At 43.6% G+C, this 18,098-nt stretch overlaps 1 protein-coding gene across 2 annotated transcripts; it reads right to left on the bottom strand.

Moving 5' to 3' along the window:
* Positions 1-10: 10 nt before the first annotated feature.
* LOC135556485 (signal-transducing adaptor protein 2-like) lies at positions 11-16,686 on the bottom strand. 2 transcript variants are annotated; one of them, XM_064989725.1, is made up of 14 exons: positions 16,296-16,386; positions 9,399-9,582; positions 8,530-8,601; positions 8,268-8,344; positions 8,125-8,181; positions 6,860-7,011; positions 6,633-6,764; positions 6,317-6,386; positions 5,247-5,349; positions 4,984-5,085; positions 4,543-4,614; positions 4,355-4,432; positions 1,208-1,351; positions 11-1,072 (listed from the first exon to the last, which is right to left on the bottom strand). In XM_064989725.1, the coding sequence occupies exons 4-14, from the start codon at positions 8,292-8,294 to the stop codon at positions 1,017-1,019; spliced, it is 993 nt and encodes a 330-aa protein (XP_064845797.1). In that variant the 5' UTR covers positions 8,295-8,344; positions 8,530-8,601; positions 9,399-9,582; positions 16,296-16,386; the 3' UTR covers positions 11-1,016. The 2 variants fall into 2 exon arrangements, with proteins under 2 accessions (XP_064845797.1, XP_064845796.1); XM_064989724.1 differs by lacking the exon at positions 9,399-9,582 and having other exon boundaries at positions 8,268-8,387; positions 16,296-16,686.
* Positions 16,687-18,098: the final 1,412 nt, after the last annotated feature.

Here is an 18,098-nt window from a genome sequence, read left to right as displayed (position 1 = left end):
ACAATATATATAATCCCTGAAATTAGTTTTATTTCAATCAGGACACATTGGCTACATTACTTTTCTGACATAGAACTGAGAGACAAATATAATGCTCCCAGTAAAGATTGTAGTGTTATATCAGAAGACAAAACTTAAGAGCCAAACAACACTGACTGGTATAGACAAATATTTGATACTGTAGGCCTATTGGATTATAGAAAAACAATACATGGTGTGAATAATGTGACATTTACATGACGATTTACAGTCTTAATTTGCTAGTGTGTGGTTTGGATGAAACGATCCAGGAAGGAGGAATCGATAAGGCATTCATCTTCTGAGAGTCTGAGCTGACAGCGCGCTCGGGAGAGACCCAGGGTAGGAGGCAGCCAGGTGGAGGGAAACAGCTCATGTCGGTCTGTCTATTAGAGACATTAGCTTTGTTTACACGTTGTGTTAACATGTGAGTTTCATGATCTGATCAATATGATCCAATCACTATCTGATCAAGGTTTGTCGTGTTTACACATTTTATTAAATGTGACCAGATTCCATGTATGCAAATTATTTGACATTTTTTCAAAATAATATGTATTTATTTTAAGACAAAGGTTCTAACTGTCAACAACACTAGAGGATGGTTAATGATTATTTCAATTGTTTGATCATCCAGATCTGTTTACACTTGATTGATATCAAGACAATGCATGCCTGACTACAATGTGTCTTTTAATCATCTACACCAGTCTAAAGATGTGGGCAAGATCAGGACAAAGGGTGCATGTTAGCACCAGGTATAAATGGGACTACAGACAGATTCTCTGGGAGAATTTGACCCAACAGCATCCGGCACCCATCCGACATGCTTTGAACTGTAATTCACATAAGCGACAGCACTTAACTGGCCCTAGTCAGGACAATTTTAATCAAGCTTTAGGGCAGTAGTAGGGAGTTGAGGGAGTGTTCCCAATTTGTTGCGAGGCCAGTGTTGTCGATTTTTTTTCACCTGCAGATGGAATATCTGCCAGGAGAGGTCACTGTTGATGCGCCAACCTCTTCTCCAACTTCAGTTTCAGCTCCGCAGATATGGCTGAAAGGAAGACAAGAGGGTCAAGAAACCAGCATTTAGGGCTTTAAGTTCCCTGAGCAATTACTTCTTATAATCATATCATAGATGGTTGGAACTCTTCTAAATTAAAAGACAGAACCAAAACGGTTGACCTACTCTGAGCCACAACGTCTAGTGGGACAGAATTTACAGCGAGGCGTCTCAACCTGGCGTCAGGGGTATCTGTAGAGGTGCTGGGGGATGTACGAGGTGTCGGAACAGGGGGCATCAGTGGTGGCTTCAGGGTCTTCCTCTCAGCTTCTACAACACAAGGGAGAATGTTTTCATTGACTGATCAATTCCAAAAGGGAAGATTTAGTGTCACACAAGCAGCTACCCAAAAAAGAAACAAAAAACAATGAAACAAAGTGCCATAATACGGGTGGTTCCACGAAACGAGTCCCTTTCGCGTCCCTTTGATATTTTAAGTCGAAATTGTGCACAAACATTGTATATATAGTGTTGTACCGAACGGTTGCTGGATCGAATCCCTGAGCTGACAAGGTAAAAATCTGTCGTGCCTGCCCCTGAGCAAGGCAGTTAACCCACTGTTCCGATGACGTGGAGGTCGATTATGGCAGCCCCCCCCTCTGATCCAGGGGGGTTGGGTTAAATGCATTCAGTTGTACAACTGACTAGGTATCCCCCTTTCCCTTTTATATGTTTTCCTTGTCTTTCTTTTACTGTTTTTCAGCTTTATTGCCCTCTACTTGAGAGTATAGGTTCCTTATGCTAACACCACATTCCCTGTGTACGTGTGGTTTGTTCTAGTAGAAATACATCTATAACGTTCTGTTCTATCCTGTATTTCTATCTGATATTACATCTAGTGGCCCTTTTGGGTACTTTAGATTACTTCAGGTGTTTGCAATTACCTTCGGCTCGCTGCATGGCTTTATCTGTTCCACTATTGTTTGTGGAGATATACTCTGATGAAGGTCGACTAACTGAAAGCTCAGCTATAAGTGGCTGAGTCATTGTTACTCCAATAGTTCATGAAATGCCTTTCAGTTTGTTATTGAGCGAGGTTGTTAGAGTAGTCGGGGAGAGTGGAGAGATTATCTACATGATTCTGCATCCCTACGAAAAGGGAAATATAGTATTCTTTCTAACAAAGATACATTACATGACCAAAAGTATGTGCATCCCGCCAAACCCAGATTCATCCGCTGGACTGCTAGATGGTGCAGCGGGATTCATCACTTCAGAGAATGTATTTCCACTTCTCCAGTGGAAATGAGCTTTATACCAGTCCAGCCGACGCTTGGCATGGTGTATGGGGATCTTAGGCTTGTGTGCGGCTGCTCGGCCATGGAAACCCATTTCATGAAACTCCCGACGAACAGTTATTGTGCTGACGTTGCTTCCAGAGGCAGTTTGGAACTTGGTAGTGAGTGTTGCAACCGAGAACAGACCATTTTTACGCGTTACGTGCTTCAGCACCTGGCAGTCACATTCTGTGAGCTTGGATGGACTACCACTTTGTGGCTGAGCCATTGTTACTCCAAGACGTTTCCACTTCACAATAACAGCACTTAAGAGTAAAGCGGGGCAGCTCTAGCAGAGCAGAAATTTGACAAACTGACTTGTCGGAAAGCTGGCATCCTATGACGGTGCCATGTTGAAAGTCACTGAGCTCTTCAGTGAGGCCACTCCACTGCCAATGTTTGTCTATGGAGATTGCATGGCTGTGTGCTCAATTTTATACACCTGTCAGCAACAAGTGTGGCTGAAATAGCCGAATCCACTAATTTGAAAGGGTGTCCACATACTTTTGCATCCATATGGTATCTACATACAGTGGGGAGAACAAGTATTTGATAACCTGCAAAATTGGGAGTGTTTCCTACTTACAAAGCATGTAGAGGTCTGTAATTTTTATCATAGGTACACTTCAACTGTGAGAGAAGGAATCTAAAACAAAAATCCATAAAAATCACATTGTATGATTAAGTAATTAATTTGCATGACATATTGCATGACCTTGCGTGCGCTGCAGGATTTTAATCCACGACGTCGTAGTGTGTTACTAATGGTTTTCTTTGAGACTGTGGTCCCAGCTCTTTTCAGGTCATTGACCAGGTCCTGCCGTGTAGTTCTGAGCTGATCCCTCACCTTCCTCATGATCATTGATGCCCCACGAGGTGAGATCTTGCATGGAGCCCCAGACCGAGGGGGGATTGACCGTGATCTTGAACTTCTTCCATTTTCTAATAATTGCACCAACAGTTGTTGCCTTCTCACCAAGCTGCTTGCCTATTGTCCTGTAGCCCATCCCAACCTTGTGCAGGTCTACAATTTTATCCCTGATGTCCTTACACAGCTCTCTGTTCTTGGCCATTGTGGAGCAGTTGGAGTCTGTTTGATTGAGTGTGTGGACAGGTGTCTTTTATACAGGTAATGAGTTCAAACAGGTGCAGTTAATACAGGCAATGAGTGGAGAACAGGAGGGCTTCTTAAAGAAAAACTAACAGGTCTGTGAGAGCTGGAATTCTTACTGGTTGGTAGGTGATCAAATACTTGTCATGCAATAAAATGCAAATTAATTACTTAAAAATCATACAATATGATTTCCTGATTTTTGTTTTAGATTCCGTCTCTCATAGTTGAAGTGTACCTATGATAAAAAAATTACAGACCTCTACATGCTTTGTAAGTAGGAAAACCTGCAAAATCGGCAGTGTATCAAATACTTGTTCTCCCCACTGTATATTTCGGGATGTTGTGTACTCATGTAAACATTGCAGTAGTGAATACATAGCATGTATTCACTAACAAAAGACTTTTTTTAAACACTTAGGCCAGGCCCTATTGTTACCTCATATTCCAGAGATAATGCCTTGCATTACACCTGGGGGGGGGTTTGACACTTCAATTTGCTCGACATTCCAATTCCTCAACCCACCCATGGCAAATATTTGGAATATATTAGCCCACACAGCTACAAGGATGCACTTTCATGCTAGGTTTAGGACCTCATATTGTAGGTTATAGAAACCCAATCTAAAGTACAGAACAATCTTAAAATTATATACTTTTGTTTTGATACAAGCATCAAGAAATCTTTGTGAAATCTGTTTATTGGATCTAACTTGCATACCACATTTTCCATGTGGTTTCTTCCTTCACAGACTCCATGAAATTATGACCTCTTCCTAAATATTTGGTCAAATTATAAAATGCATGGTTTCCAAGAAAAAAAGGGGTCTCAACTCACCCCAATCTCTCCTAAAGTACAAGTAGTCTTAAGATAGTGGGACTCACTTGGCAGACGAAAAGGTGTGGGAGGAGGCTGAAGGGGGTGAGCAGCCTGCACTGCAGTGCCTTCTTCCTTTTCTTGCTCTAGAAAAGCACACAAACAGGAATAGCAACAGAGGGTGAGGAATGAAGTCATACCTGAAGTGTGTTGGAAGATGGAGCGCAGGGGGGGACAGAGGAATGATAGTACTCACGGGTATCATTGAGGTAAAGGACCTCCCCTCTATCTGACTCAGACTCTGGAGTTGGAACACTCGCTCTTGGACCTGGGATTAAAACACAATATTCCTTTTATGTCCTTTTTCCATTACAACTCTTACAATTGAATCTGGTCATTACTAAGGCAAAACATTGATCATTTGAAGCTTGAGAAAGAAGTTGCCAAGTTGATCTAGGATCAGATCCTTTCCCATGGTCTTACATCATATAGTTTAACACCACACAAATGAACTACCGGTCTTGTCTACCTGTCCAAAAATGTGTGTTAGCGGCCAATTCCTTATTTTAATGAGAGCTATAGTTGTAAAGTTGGTTAGAGAGGATACTCTTGATGTAAAGCCAACATGGTGCCATTGTAAAGGTGTGTGTGATTGTTAACAGGGTCAAGGAGGTCCCAGTAAGGGAGGTCTGTATACCTGGTTTGGGAGGGAGGGCAGGGACTGGCACAGGGGGCATGGGAGTACTGGGGGCGCACTGCAGACTCTTCTCTCCACTCTCCTCATTTGCCTGAACAAACGCTGCATAGACAGCGGGTATTAATGTTATGACCAACACGACTGATAAGCCAGAGCCATATTTAACTTAAGATGGACAATTAACAGAAACACAGGGAAAAACTGAGAATTAGAGAGAGAGAGAGAATAAGTGGTAGTAAATGGGGGGTGTGTCCTTTTCTTACTGATGCTCTCTTCGTAGGGTCCCTCCATAAGGAAGGGTGTCAGAGCTCCATTAGTCTTCTCCACAAGACAATTGATGACACCATGCAGTGTGGCACAGGGGATCTACAGGCAGAACCCATATCATTAACAAACTGCATACACCACAGTTGAAAACAGCCTGTCAATATGGCTGCATTCAGACAGGCAGCTCAAATCGGATCTTTTTTTTCACTAATTGGTATTTTGACCAAGAAGATCAGCTCTGAAAAAGATCTGCTGTGAAAAGATCTGATGTGATTAGTCAAAAGACCAATTAGTAGAAAAAAGATCAGGATTGGCCGGTATCAGAATCAGTCTGCCTGTGTGAGTGCAGCCTATGCCTGAAAACAGACCGAGTCAACATGACTCATTTAGAGAAACATTTAGTACACACTGTACCAGCAATCAATCAGAGTTCAAATCTCAGAGATCGCCTACAGCAGAACTCAGGCCTTGTCACGCTCATCACTTCAGAAAGGACCAATAAAGGTAAGATGTATTATCATACTGATTGAGTTGTCTGTAAATCAGGAGAAAACAGGGGCAGGCAAAGACAATCTGTTATGGTTTATTGTCCTGTGAGTACATGTGGATTTTTTTTGTTTTTTGTTACCTTTATTTTACTAGGCAAGTCAGTTAAGAACAAATTCTTATTTTCAATGACTGCCTAGGAACAGTGGGTTAACTGCCTGTTCAGGGGCAGAACGACAGATTTTGTACCTTGTCAGCTCGGGGATTTGAACTTGAAACCTTTCGGTTACTAGTCCAATGCTCTAACCACTAGGCTACACTGCCACCCCGGAATATTTAATCAGTCTCCCTCATCACGCCCTCCTTTTGGGTTAACCTGAGGTTCAATGCCTCTTTAGGGTCATAATGAGAATTCACTTTCATAAGTTTAGATTGAGGAAAAGTGCAACATTGTTAATTTTTGCCATAAAGAAAATAACTTTCTTTAAATGTAGTATTTTGCATTAAAGTATTATGTGTGGCAGTTGACAAGCATGTGTATTCAGGAAGGAGGAAGCAGGAATCCCTTTGAAATACTCACTGGAGTCTCTACATCGAATGTGTATCTTCCGTCATGTTTCCTATCCACGCGATAGTGTCTGAATACAGACCTGACCGAAGAGAGATACGTTATCAAGGAGTGGCACATTAATGGATTAGAAGTAATAATCAATCAATCTACTGGAATCTGTCACATCAACAAATAAGTATGCACTTCTCTTCACGTGATTCAGCATGTGTGGCCTATCATGGACTATTATTAATCAAATGATCATGTGACATGCATTTTCTTTGACTGTACTGCAGATATCATTGTCAGGAATTGAGGGGAAAGGGGGTGGGGGGGGGTGGCATACCCATTGAGGTCCTGTCGAGTGGTGACAGCCAATGAGACTCCGTCCCTGCTGGGCCGCAGGAGCAGGTTCCCACGGTCAGAGTGTCTCTCCAACATAATCTCTGCCTCGATACGAGACACTGGCTGGTAACACCTGCACACAGACCATCCACATATAACACATCTGAGCAGAGGAAATCAAAGCCTATACAGAGTTAGGCTAAATCCATTAGTTTAGTGTATGCTTACGCAGGCATGTCCTCAACGAGACTGAGGTTGGAGCTGGATGCTACAGCAAGGGTAAGGGACAGGTTGTTCCGTCTCTCCCGCTCTGTCTCCACTGTCTCCCTCATCATGTGGATCTGGCCAGGCAGTAAGTTGAATGAGCTGGGCACTGACAGCTGGAGGAAGAGACACCCAGGGACTGTTTAATACTGTAATTTAGACCAAAAACCATGAAACACAGCATTTATGAGACAATATTGGCTGAGCTATGTTGTATAATCCTATCAAATTCCCCACATATATAATTATACAATGCCAATAAACACTGACATTATACTGTCTGTCAATGCAGAGAGATAAAAAACAAACTAAGAGGAAGTGAGAGGAGGAAGGAGAGAGAGTGGAGGAAGGAGAGCGCGAGAGGAGGAAAGAGAGCGCGAGTGGCGCAGGTGGAGGAAAGAGCGTGGGTGGAGGAAAGAGAGCGCGAGGAGGAAAGAGAGCGCGAGAGGAGGAAGAAAGAGAGCGCGAGAGGAGGAAAGAGAGCGCGCGAGGAGGAAAGAGAGAGCGCGAGGAGGAAAGAGAGCGCGAGAGGAGGAAGAAAGAGAGCGCGAGGAGGAAAGAGAGCGCGAGAGGAGGAGGAAAGAGAGCGCGAGAGGAGGAAGAAAGAGAGCGCGAGAGGAGGAAGAAAGAGAGCGCGAGAGGAGGAAGAAAGAGAGCGCGAGAGGAGGAAGAAAGAGAGCGCGAGAGGAGGAAAGAGAGCGCGAGAGGAGGAAAGAGAGCGCGAGAGGAGGAAAGAGAGCGCGCGAGGAGGAAAGAGAGAGCGCGAGGAGGAAAGAGAGAGCGCGAGGAGGAAAGAGAGAGCGCGAGGAGGAAAGAGAGAGCGCGAGGAGGAAAGAGAGAGCGCGAGGAGGAAAGAGAGAGCGCGAGGAGGAAAGAGATGAGGAAGGAAGGAGAGATTAGGAAGGAGAAGAGGAAAGAGAGAGGATGAAAAAGAGAGAGCGAGGAGGAAGGAGAAAGAGCGAGAGGAGGAAGAGAAATAGAGAGAGAAGGAAGGAGAGAGAGCGAGAGAGAGGTCACGCTTAAAAAGGTATTATCGCAATCACTGCCAGGAAAAGTCCCTTTGTGATAGCATAATTCGCTTTTGATATCATTGTTTGTTGTTCACCAGGGCAATCAGAGCAGAGATAAAGGTATTATTCTCAGTTTACTGACAAGGTATTAGCAGGAAAAACGATCATACTGAAAATATGCGGTATGGTTGTGAATGAACTGTATCCTGATTCACTAACCTCAACTACACAATAGATGAAACCTTTCCATAGTTCTCGAGCCTCTAGACTTGGGGCCTGTAGAGAGAGGGAGGGAGGGAGTGAAACCATTAAACACAATAATGTTGCATAAAGACGATGAAAACAGTCCCCTACGTCCTTACAGTGATTTGGATCTCTTCGTCCTTCATGTACAGGAGGAATCCTGCTGCATCCAGGTTTCTGTCTCCACTGCAGTCATCTGTCAAGGAGATGACGTCACTGAGATCCAGTTTCTCAACATACTATTAAAAACACACATACAAGTAGGTGAAATATTGGATTGTCCCCAACTGCAATACATTCACCACTGTTATTTTCTCTATTTAATGTACCACTGTCCCATCATAGCCCCCTTCTCTTGCCCATTACATTCAGGTAACTCACATCGTTGTCTTTAGTGTTGTTGAAGAAGAAAAGAGTGTTCCCACACAAGCATGTCCATAGTCTCCGAGATGCCTGGACAGACATACAGATTTAAGACTTGTTGGCAAAGAGATGGTGAAAGATACCCAAGACAATACAATTGACAAGAATTTCTGATTCAGATAACCTTTAACTCATTATCCATAGTTCATGTCATACCGTTGTGTAACAGCTGGACTACTGACATTATAAAGAGTGTTGACAGTAATCATTGGAGCTGACTGAACTGGTTTGCTAGTTCCAATCAGTCACAGTATGTTTCTCAGTAAGAAAAATGTGCATCATTTGAGCCATCAGTCTATACTCTCTTGACACAAAAATTAAAATTAAACATGCACTTGATTTTTCCTACGAGCACTGACTTTGCTGATAACTACTTTGAGGGGAAATGTAATTGCTACGACTGTGATGTGTGGTCGTCTCACCTAACTATATTAAGATGAATGCACTAATTGGAAGTCGCTCTGGATAAGAGTGTACACTATATGGCTCGAATGTAAATGTAATGGAGGTAAGCAGGTGGCTTTCAGCACAAAGTGACACATTCGATCTTCTTTGAGAATTGATCGCCCAGTGTAATTTATGCAAATCCTGTTCGGGCGGCAGGGTAGCCTAGTGGTTAGAGCGGTGGACTAGTAACCGGAAGGTTGCAATTTCAAACCCCCGAGCAGACAAGGTACAAATCTGTTGTTCTGCCCCTGAACAGGCAGTTAACCCACCGTTTCTAGGCCGTCATTGAAAATAAGAATTTGTTCTTAACTGACTTGCCTAGTTAAATAAAGGTAAAATAAATCAAATTTAAAAAAAAGTCTAGTTCCCATCAAGCCTACCTTTGTGACAGTTTTGTCCTGCAACTAAAAAGTACAAACTGGGAAAGATTTGGTGAAGTGTAAATGAAATGGTGGTAAATAACATATGTCTTTCAGCTTCTTCTGTTGATTAAACAACCGTATGCTGTCACGCGATGCCATTATCATTGACCCAGAGCAGAGCCTCAACACTGTCAACTCATGTCTGCAAAGAGAAGAATAAAGGTTGGTCAATATCTCTATCTAATCTGTCACAACAGCCTGGTCTTATCTTAAAGATGTTCTCCGGTGATTTTTGAACTTTTTCTGTTAAAAAAAATAAATCCAAAGTATATGTTATGGTGTGGGGTGCATTTTCCTGGCATGGTTTAGGTCCACTTGTAGAATCTATGCCAAGGCGCATTGAAACGGTTCTGGCAGCTTGTGGCCCAACACCTTTTTAAGACATTACTATTTTTGCAGATACTTGTATGTGCTTGTGATAAAACTTAATAAACTATTTATCCTCTGTGGCTAAATGATGCTTTCTGCTGTATTGTGAACATTGAGAGCGGGCTCCTGTGGTTGGTATTTGTATGTTTTTTGCCTCTTGGACCCCAGCCCAACTCACACAATTGACCAGTCACATTTATTAATTATACTAATAATTTAAATGTTGTATTTATAAGTTACCCAATCAAGACAGGCCCCCCAGTTCCCCATGTGGGCCCCCTACCTCCTCTCCTCCCCCCATCTGATGATTAGTAGAGCAGCAGTATATAAATGACTAACCTGTACCCCCGCACATTGACTCGGTACAGGTACCCACTGTACATAGCCTCGTTATTGTTATTGTGTTACTTTTTAAAATATATTTATTTAATTTTTTTTGTAAATATTTTCTCACATCTATTTTCTTAAAACTACATTGTTGGTTAAGGACTTTCAAAGTAAGCATGTCACGGGAAGTTCTACACCGGTTATATTCGGCGCATGTGACAAATAAAATTAGATTTGATTCAGGTTTTTTTTAATAAAAAAATATATATACAAATGTATGTGGACACGCCTTCAAATTAGTGAAATTGGCTATTTCAGCCACACCTGTTGCAGACAGGTGTATAAAATCGAGCACACAGCTATGCAATCTCCATAGACAAACATTGTCAGTAGAATGGCCTCACTGAAAAGCTCAGTGACTTTCAACATGGCACCACTTCCAGCTACAATAGTCATTTACACCATTAACAATGTCTACACTGTATTTCTGATCAATTTGGTGTTATTTTAATGGACAATTTTTTTTTGCTTTTCTTCCAAAAACAAGGACATTTCTAAGTGACCCCAAGCTTTTGAATGGTAGTGTAAATCAATCACATTCACATGGTTAGCAGATGTTAATGCGAGTGTAGCGAAATGCTTGTGCTTCTAGTTCCGACCGTGCAGTCATATCTAACAAGGAAACTAACAATTTCACAACTACCTAATACACACAAGTGTAAAGGAATTAATAAGAATATGTACATATAAATATATGGATGACCGATGGCCGAACGGCATAGTCAAGCCTTATATACACTGCTCAAAAAAATAAAGGGAACACTTAAACAACACAATGTAACTCCAAGTCAATTACACTTCTGCTAAATCAAACTGTCCACTTAGGAAGCAACACAGATTGACAAATGTGCAAATGGAATAGACAACAGGTGGAAATTATAGGCAATTAGCAAGACACCCCAAATAAAGGAGTGGTTCTGCAGGTGGGGACCACAGACCACTTCTCAGTTCCTATGCATTCTGGCTGATGTTCAGGTCACTTTTGAATGCTGGCGGTGCTTTCACTCTAGTGGTAGCATGAGACAGAGTCTACTTCCCACACAAGTGGCTCAGGTAGTGCAGCTCATCCAGGATGGCACATCAATGCGAGCTGTGGCAAGAAGTTTTGCTGTGTCTGTCAGCGTAGTGTCCAGAGCATAGAGGCGCTACCAGGAGCCAGGCCAGTACATAAGGAGACGTGGAGGAGGCCATAGGAGGGCAACAACCCAGCAGCAGGACCGCTACCTCCGCCTTTGTGCAAGGAGGAGCAGGAGGAGCACTGCCAGAGCCCTGCGAAATGACCTCCAGCAGGCCACAAATGTGCATGTGTCTGCTCAAACGGTCAGAAACAGACTCCATGAGGGTGGTATGAGGGCCCGACGTCCACAGGTGGGGGTTGTGCTTACAGTCCACCACCGTGCAGGACGTTTGGCATTTGCCAGAGAACACCAAGATTGGCAAATTTACAACTGGCGCCCTGTGCTCTTCACAGATGAAAGCAGGTTCACACTGAGCACATGTGACAGACGTGACAGTCTGGAGACGCTGTGGAGAACGTTCTGCTGCCTGCAACATCCTCCAGCATGACCGGTTTGGCGGTGGGTCAGTCATGGTGAGGGGTGGCATTTCTTTGGTGGGCCGCACAGCCCTCCATGTGCTCGCCAGAGGTAGCCTGACTGCCATTAGGTACCGAGATGAGATCCTCAGACCCCTTGTGAGACCATATGCTGGTTGCGGTTGGCCCTGGGTTCCTCCTAATGCAAGACAATGCTAGAGCTCATGTGGCTGGAGTGTGTCAGCAGTTCCTGCAAGAGGCAGGCATTGACGCTATGGACTGGCCCGCCCGTTCCCCAGACCTGAATCCAATTGAGCACATCTGGGACATCATGTCTCGCTCCATCCACCAATGCCACGTTGCACCACAGACTGTCCAGGAGTTGGCGGATGCTTTTAGTCCAGGTCTGGGAGGAGATCCCTCAGGAGACCATCCGCCACCTCATCAGGAGCATGCCCAGGCGTTGTAGGGAGGTCATACAGGCACGTGGAGGCCACACACACTACTGAGCCTCATTTTGACTTGTTTTAATGACATTACATCAAAGTTGGATCAGCCTGTAGTGTGGTTTTCCACTTTCATTTTGAGTGTGACTCCAAATCAGGACCTCCATGGGTTGATAAATTTGATTTCCATTGATCATTGTTGTGTGATTTTGTTGTCAGCACATTCAACTATGTAAAGAAAAAAGTATTTAATAAGAATATTTCATTCATTCAGATCTAGGATGTGTTATTTTAGTGTTCCCTTTATTTTTTGGAGCAGTGCATATTTAATATTTTTTCACTGCAACCGCAAACCACATGAAGACTCAGGAGCTGCTCTCAATGAGTGTATACAGCCTGATGTCGCTCTGCTAATCATCAGGTGGGGAGGTGAGGAGGTAGGAGGCCTACAAGCATTTCGCTACACTACAAGCATTTCGCTACACTACAAGCATTTCGCTACACTACAAGCATTAACATCTGCTAACCATGTGTATGTGACAAATAAATAAAAGGGGCTGGGCCCACAGACTCGGTCGACCTTTAAGTCTTTATTGAAGACTCATCTCTTTGGTAGTTCCTATGATTGAGTGTACAGTCGTGGCCAAAAGTTTTGAGAATGACATGAATGTTAATTTTTACAGAGTCTGCTGCCTCAGTTTGTATGGTGTCAATTTGCATATACTCCAGAATGTTATGAAGAGTGATCAGATGAATTGCAAAGTCCCTTTTTACCATGCAAATTAATTGAATCCCCAAAAAACATATCCACTGCATTTCAGCCCTGCCACAAAAGGACCAGCTGACATCATGTCACTGATTCTCTCGTTACCGCAGGTGTGAGTGTTGACGAAGACAAGGCTGGAGATCACTCTGTCATGCTGATTGAGTTTGAATAACAGACTGGAAGCTTCAAAAGGAGGGTGGTGCTTGGAATCATTGTTCTTCCTCTGTCAACCATGGTTACTTGCAAGGCAACATGTGCCGTCATCATTGCTTTGCACAAAAAGGGCTTCACAGGCAAGCATATTGCTGCTAGTAAGATTGCACCTAAATCATCAATTTATCAGATCATCAAGAACTTCAGGGAGAGTGGTTCAATTGTTGTGAAGAAGGCTTTAGGGCGCCCAAGAAAGTCCAGCAAGCGCCAGGACCATCTCCTAAAGTTGATTCAGCTGCGGATCGGGGTACCACCAGTACAGAGCTTGCTCAGGAATGGCAGCAGGCAGGTGTGTGTGAATCTGCACATACAGGGTGGCAAAGACTTTTGGAGGATGGCCTGGTGTCAAGAAGGGCAGCAAAGAAGCCACTTCTCTCAAGGAAAAACATTAGGGACAGACTGATATTCTGCAAAAGGTACAGGGATTGGACTGCTGTTCAATAATTTTCTTTGATGAATCCCCTTTCCGATTGTTTGGGGCATCCGGAAAAAGACAAGGTGAGTGCTACCATCAGTCCTGTGTCATGCCAACAGTAAAAGCATCCTGAGACCATTCATGTGTGGGATTGCTTCTCAGCCACGGGAGTGGGGCTCACTCACAATTTTGCCTAAGAACACAGCCATGAATAAAGAATGGTACCAACACATCCTCTGAGAGCCACTTCTCCCAACCATCCAGGAACAGTTTGGTGATGAACAATGCCTTTTACCAGCATGATGGAGCACCTTGCCATAAGGCAAAAGTGATAACTAAGTGGCTCGGGAACAAAACATCAATATTTTGGGTCCATGACCAGGAAACTCTCCAGACCTTAATCCCATTGAGAACTTGTGGTCAATCCTCAAGAGGCGGGTGGACAAACAAAAACCCACAAATTCTGACAAACTCCAAGCATTGATTATGCAAGAATGGGCTGCCGTCAGTCAGGATGTGGCCCAGAAGTTAATTGAAAGCATGCCAAGGCGGATTGCAGAGGTCTTGAAAAAGAAGGGTCAACACTGAAAATACTGACTCTTTGCATCAACTTCATGTAATTGTCAATAAAAGCCTTTGACAGGCTTGTAATTATATGTCAGTATTCCATAGTAACATCTGACAAAAATATCTAAAGACACTGAAGCAGCAAACTTTGAAAATTAATATTTGTGTCATTCTCAAAACTTTTGGCTACGACTGTAGTCTGGCCCAGGGGTGTGAAGGAGAACGCAAAGGCACTGGATTAACGAACAACCCTTGTTGTCTCTGCCTGGCCGTTTCCCCTCTCTCCACCGATATTCTCTGCCTCTCACCCTATTATGGGGGCTGAGTCACTAGCTTACTTGTGCTCTTCCATCCTGTCTCTAGGAGGGGTGCGTCACTTGAGCCACTGATGTGATCGTCCTGTCCGGGTTTGGCGTCCCTCTCGGGTTTGTCCCGTGGGGGAGATCTTCGTGGGCTATACTCAGCCTTGTCTCAGGGTAGTAAATTGGTGGTTTGAAGATATCCCTCTAGTTGGTATGGGAGCTGTGCTTTGGCAAAGTTGGTGGGGTTATATCCTGCCTGGTTGGCCCTGTCCGGGGGTATCGTCAGACAGGGGGCACAGTGTCTCACGACCCCTCCTGTCTCAGCCGCTAGTATGTATGCTGCAATAGTTTGTGTCGGGGGGCTAGGGTCAGTCTTATGTCTGGAGTATTTCTCCTGTCTTATTCGTTGTCCTGTGTGAATTTAAGTATGCTCCCTCTAATTCTCTCTCTCTCTCCCTCCCCTCCCAGAGGACCTGAGCCCTGGGACCATTGCTCAGGACTACCTGCCCTGATGACTCCTTGCTGTCTCCAGTCCACCTGGTCATGCTGCTGCTCCAGTTTCAACTGTTCTGCCTGCGGCTATGGAACCCTGACCTGTTCACCGGACATGTTACCTTGTCCTGGACCTGCTGTTTTCAACTCTATCTACCGCACCTGCTGTCTCTAACTCTGAATGCTCTTCTATGAAAAGCCAAATAACATTTACTCCTGAGGTGCTGACCTGTTGCACCCTCTACAACCACTGTGATTATTATCATTTGATCCTGCAGGTCATCTATGAATGTTTGAACATCTTTGCCATGTACTGTTATAATCTCAACCCGCACAGCCAGAAGAGGACTGGCCACCCCTCATTCTGAGAGTCTGATTCTCTAGGTTTCTTCCTAGGTTCCTGCCTTTCTAGGGAGTTTTTCCTAGCCATCGTGCTTCTACATCTGCATTGCTTGCTGTTTGGGGTTTTAGGCTGGGTTTCTGTATAGCAATTTGTGGCATTTTTTTGTTATTTTATTATGATTTTTTATACAACCATGCTCTCAATTTTCAAAATATACCAGAGAGCATAATTTAGCCACAGAGGATCAATAGTTTATAAAAAAGAATATGGATTAAGTTTTATGAAGCACATACAGGTATCTACCAAAATGAAGGAAACACCAACATAAAGTGTCTTAAAAGGGTGTTAAGTCACCACAAGCTGCCAGAACAGCTTCAATCCACTTTTGCAAATATTCTTACAAGTGGACCTAAACCATGCCAGGAAAATGCACCCCACACCATAACATGTACTTTATATTCTTGTTTACTCAAGTGTTTCCTTTATTTTGGCAGTTACCGGTATGCCTACAGTCAGAAAGAACGCTGTGTGGGCAGCATGCGCGCCATGATCCGTACACTAGCAAAGTATGCCAGTCCTGCCATATGTGGAATATATTTCTATTGCTGGTTGCAGCTGTCAGTTTGTCTTTTGGAGATTTCAAAATACAATACTGTGAAAAATGTAGGTTGAAAAGCACATGCCTAACTGCTGAAAAGAGAAGACAAATATGTCTGTAGAAACAACAAAAACATCTTCATCAACCTCCAATTTGAAGCTAACCGCAGCACTGTTTTTCAAAGTAGCTCATCTAATGATAGTCTATTATCACGACGAACACATCGACCATCCCTGTGAGTAGCCTATGGCCTCATATTCATTAGGCTAGTCACAGTGTGCCAAATCCGGCCCTGCGTATGTATCACGGAGTATGAACTAAAAGGGTATAGAGCAATCAACGCAATTACTCCAGTGATTTTACCCACACACCGCTACTGACAACAAAGATAGACGAAATGTTACTATCACAAAATCCTTATACCGTGTCGTTGAATAATCTCTTCTCCAGGTACCCTTCGTAGTAGCAGTGTGTAAGATGTTTGCTCCGTCGTCTGGCTCGCTTGGGGGTCGCCATCAGTCTCGTGCACGGACGCAGAGTTTACGCACGGGGACAATAGTTTCCTACTCTCCTGGTTAAGTGATTTGACAACACTTGGGTGGAGTAATGGCTTCAAAAAAAGTGAGAAATTGTAAATATATATTTTCAGTGCGAGAGTTCCTGTCAGAGTAGCACCATAAGGTTTGGTTAGTAGTCCAAGGTGAAATTTGGAAAAGCTTTTGTTTTCTGTTCAATTATCATCTGAGATTCCTCTCGACTGGAAACTATTTTTGCTGGTAATTGCACTCCGTTGATCTGTGGTAGGCAGGTGACACTCGACTCAAGGCAAGTATCTGTCTCCAAACACGCCCACAACAGGCTAAACACTCCTTGGTCTATTTCACACATTGGGCCATACACATTTTCCAGGTAAGGACGTGCTCTGGCATTTTAACAAAACGTTTCCGCGAGTGCGGGAACTACCGTAACAAAAAAAGTCATCAATGCAGGGTATTCCCACTTTCTACACCCAGTCAAAGTGTTGGAATTCAAATAAAATTTGATTTGTCACATGCGCCGAATACAACCGCGAAATGCTTACTTACAAGTCCTTAATCAACAATGCAGTTCAAGAAATAGAGAAAATAAAATATTTACGAAATAAACTAAAGTAAAAAATAAATAAAAAAGTAACATAATAAAATAACAATAACGAGGCTATATACAGGGGCTACCTGTACCGAGTCAATGTGCAGGGGTACAGGTTAGTCGAGGTAATTTGTACATTCAGTCTCCTGAGGGGGAAAAGGTGTTGTTGTGCCCTCTTCACGACTGTCTTGGTGTGTTTGGACCATGATAGTTTGTTGGTGATGTGGACACCAAGGAACTTGAAACTGTCGACCCACTCCACTACAGCACTGTTGATGTTAATTGGGGCATGTTCGGCCCCCCTTTTTCTGTAGTCCACGATCATCTCCTTTGTCTTGCTCATGTTGAGGGAGAGGTTGTTGTCCTGGCAGTGTGATCTCCTAACATATAGGCTGTCTCATTGTTGTTGGTGATCAGGCATACCACTGTTTAGTTGTCAGCAAACGTAATGATGATGATGGAGTCGTGCTTGGCTACGCAGTCGTGGGTAAACAGGGAGTACACCCCTGAGGGGCCTCTGTTGAGGATCAGTGTGACAGATGTGGGAGCGACCTGTAAGGAAGTCCAGGATCCCGTTGCAGAGGGAGGTGTTTAGTCCCAGGGTCTTTAGCTTAGTGATGAGCTTTGTGGGCACTGTGGTGTTGAACGCTGAGCTCTAGTCAATGAACAGATTTCTCACATAGGTGTTCCTTTTGTCCAGGTGGGAAAGGGCAGTGTGGAGTGTGAGTTTGGAAATGTAATAGGCCCAAACCGAATGTATGGTGCCAATAAGTAGCCTAGGCCTATTGTCACTGTGAGGGTTTACTTGTAGGTGGTTTTGCTGGCCTCCACCTGATTTGTTTGGTTAATTTTCTTCTTTTAGAACTGAAGGAACATCGTGAGGAGGAAAGAGGCGAGGAATCACGGACAAGTTCTGGCCTGGTTTAGATCTTATCTGTCGGAAAGATATCAGTTTGTCTCTGACAATGGTTTGTCCTCTGACAAATCAACTGTAAATTTCGGTGTTCCTCAAGGTTCCGTTTTAGGACCACTATTGTTCTCACTATATATTTTACCTCTTGGGGATGTCATTCAAAAATATAATGTTAACTTTCACTG

Source organism: Oncorhynchus masou, chromosome 15 (genome assembly GCF_036934945.1).
Source record: "Oncorhynchus masou masou isolate Uvic2021 chromosome 15, UVic_Omas_1.1, whole genome shotgun sequence".
In the NCBI taxonomy this organism is placed as follows: Eukaryota; Metazoa; Chordata; class Actinopteri; order Salmoniformes; family Salmonidae; genus Oncorhynchus; species Oncorhynchus masou.
The sequence above is the reverse complement of the archived record's forward strand: the minus strand, read 5'-3'. Positions and strand labels throughout refer to the sequence as shown.

Excerpts from the sequence above, each read along its gene's own strand:
- LOC135556485 (XM_064989724.1), bottom strand. The coding sequence starts at position 16,388 with ATGGCGACCCCCAAGCGAGCCAGACGACGGAGCAAACATCTTACACAC. Across the intron at positions 8,602-16,295 it reads AGAGATTATTCAACGACACG|GCATCTCGGAGACTATGGAC; the intron begins GTATAAGGATTT and ends ATGTCTGTCCAG. Across the intron at positions 1,352-4,354 it reads CACACCTTTTCGTCTGCCAA|AAGCTGAGAGGAAGACCCTG; the intron begins GTGAGTCCCACT and ends CTTGTGTTGTAG.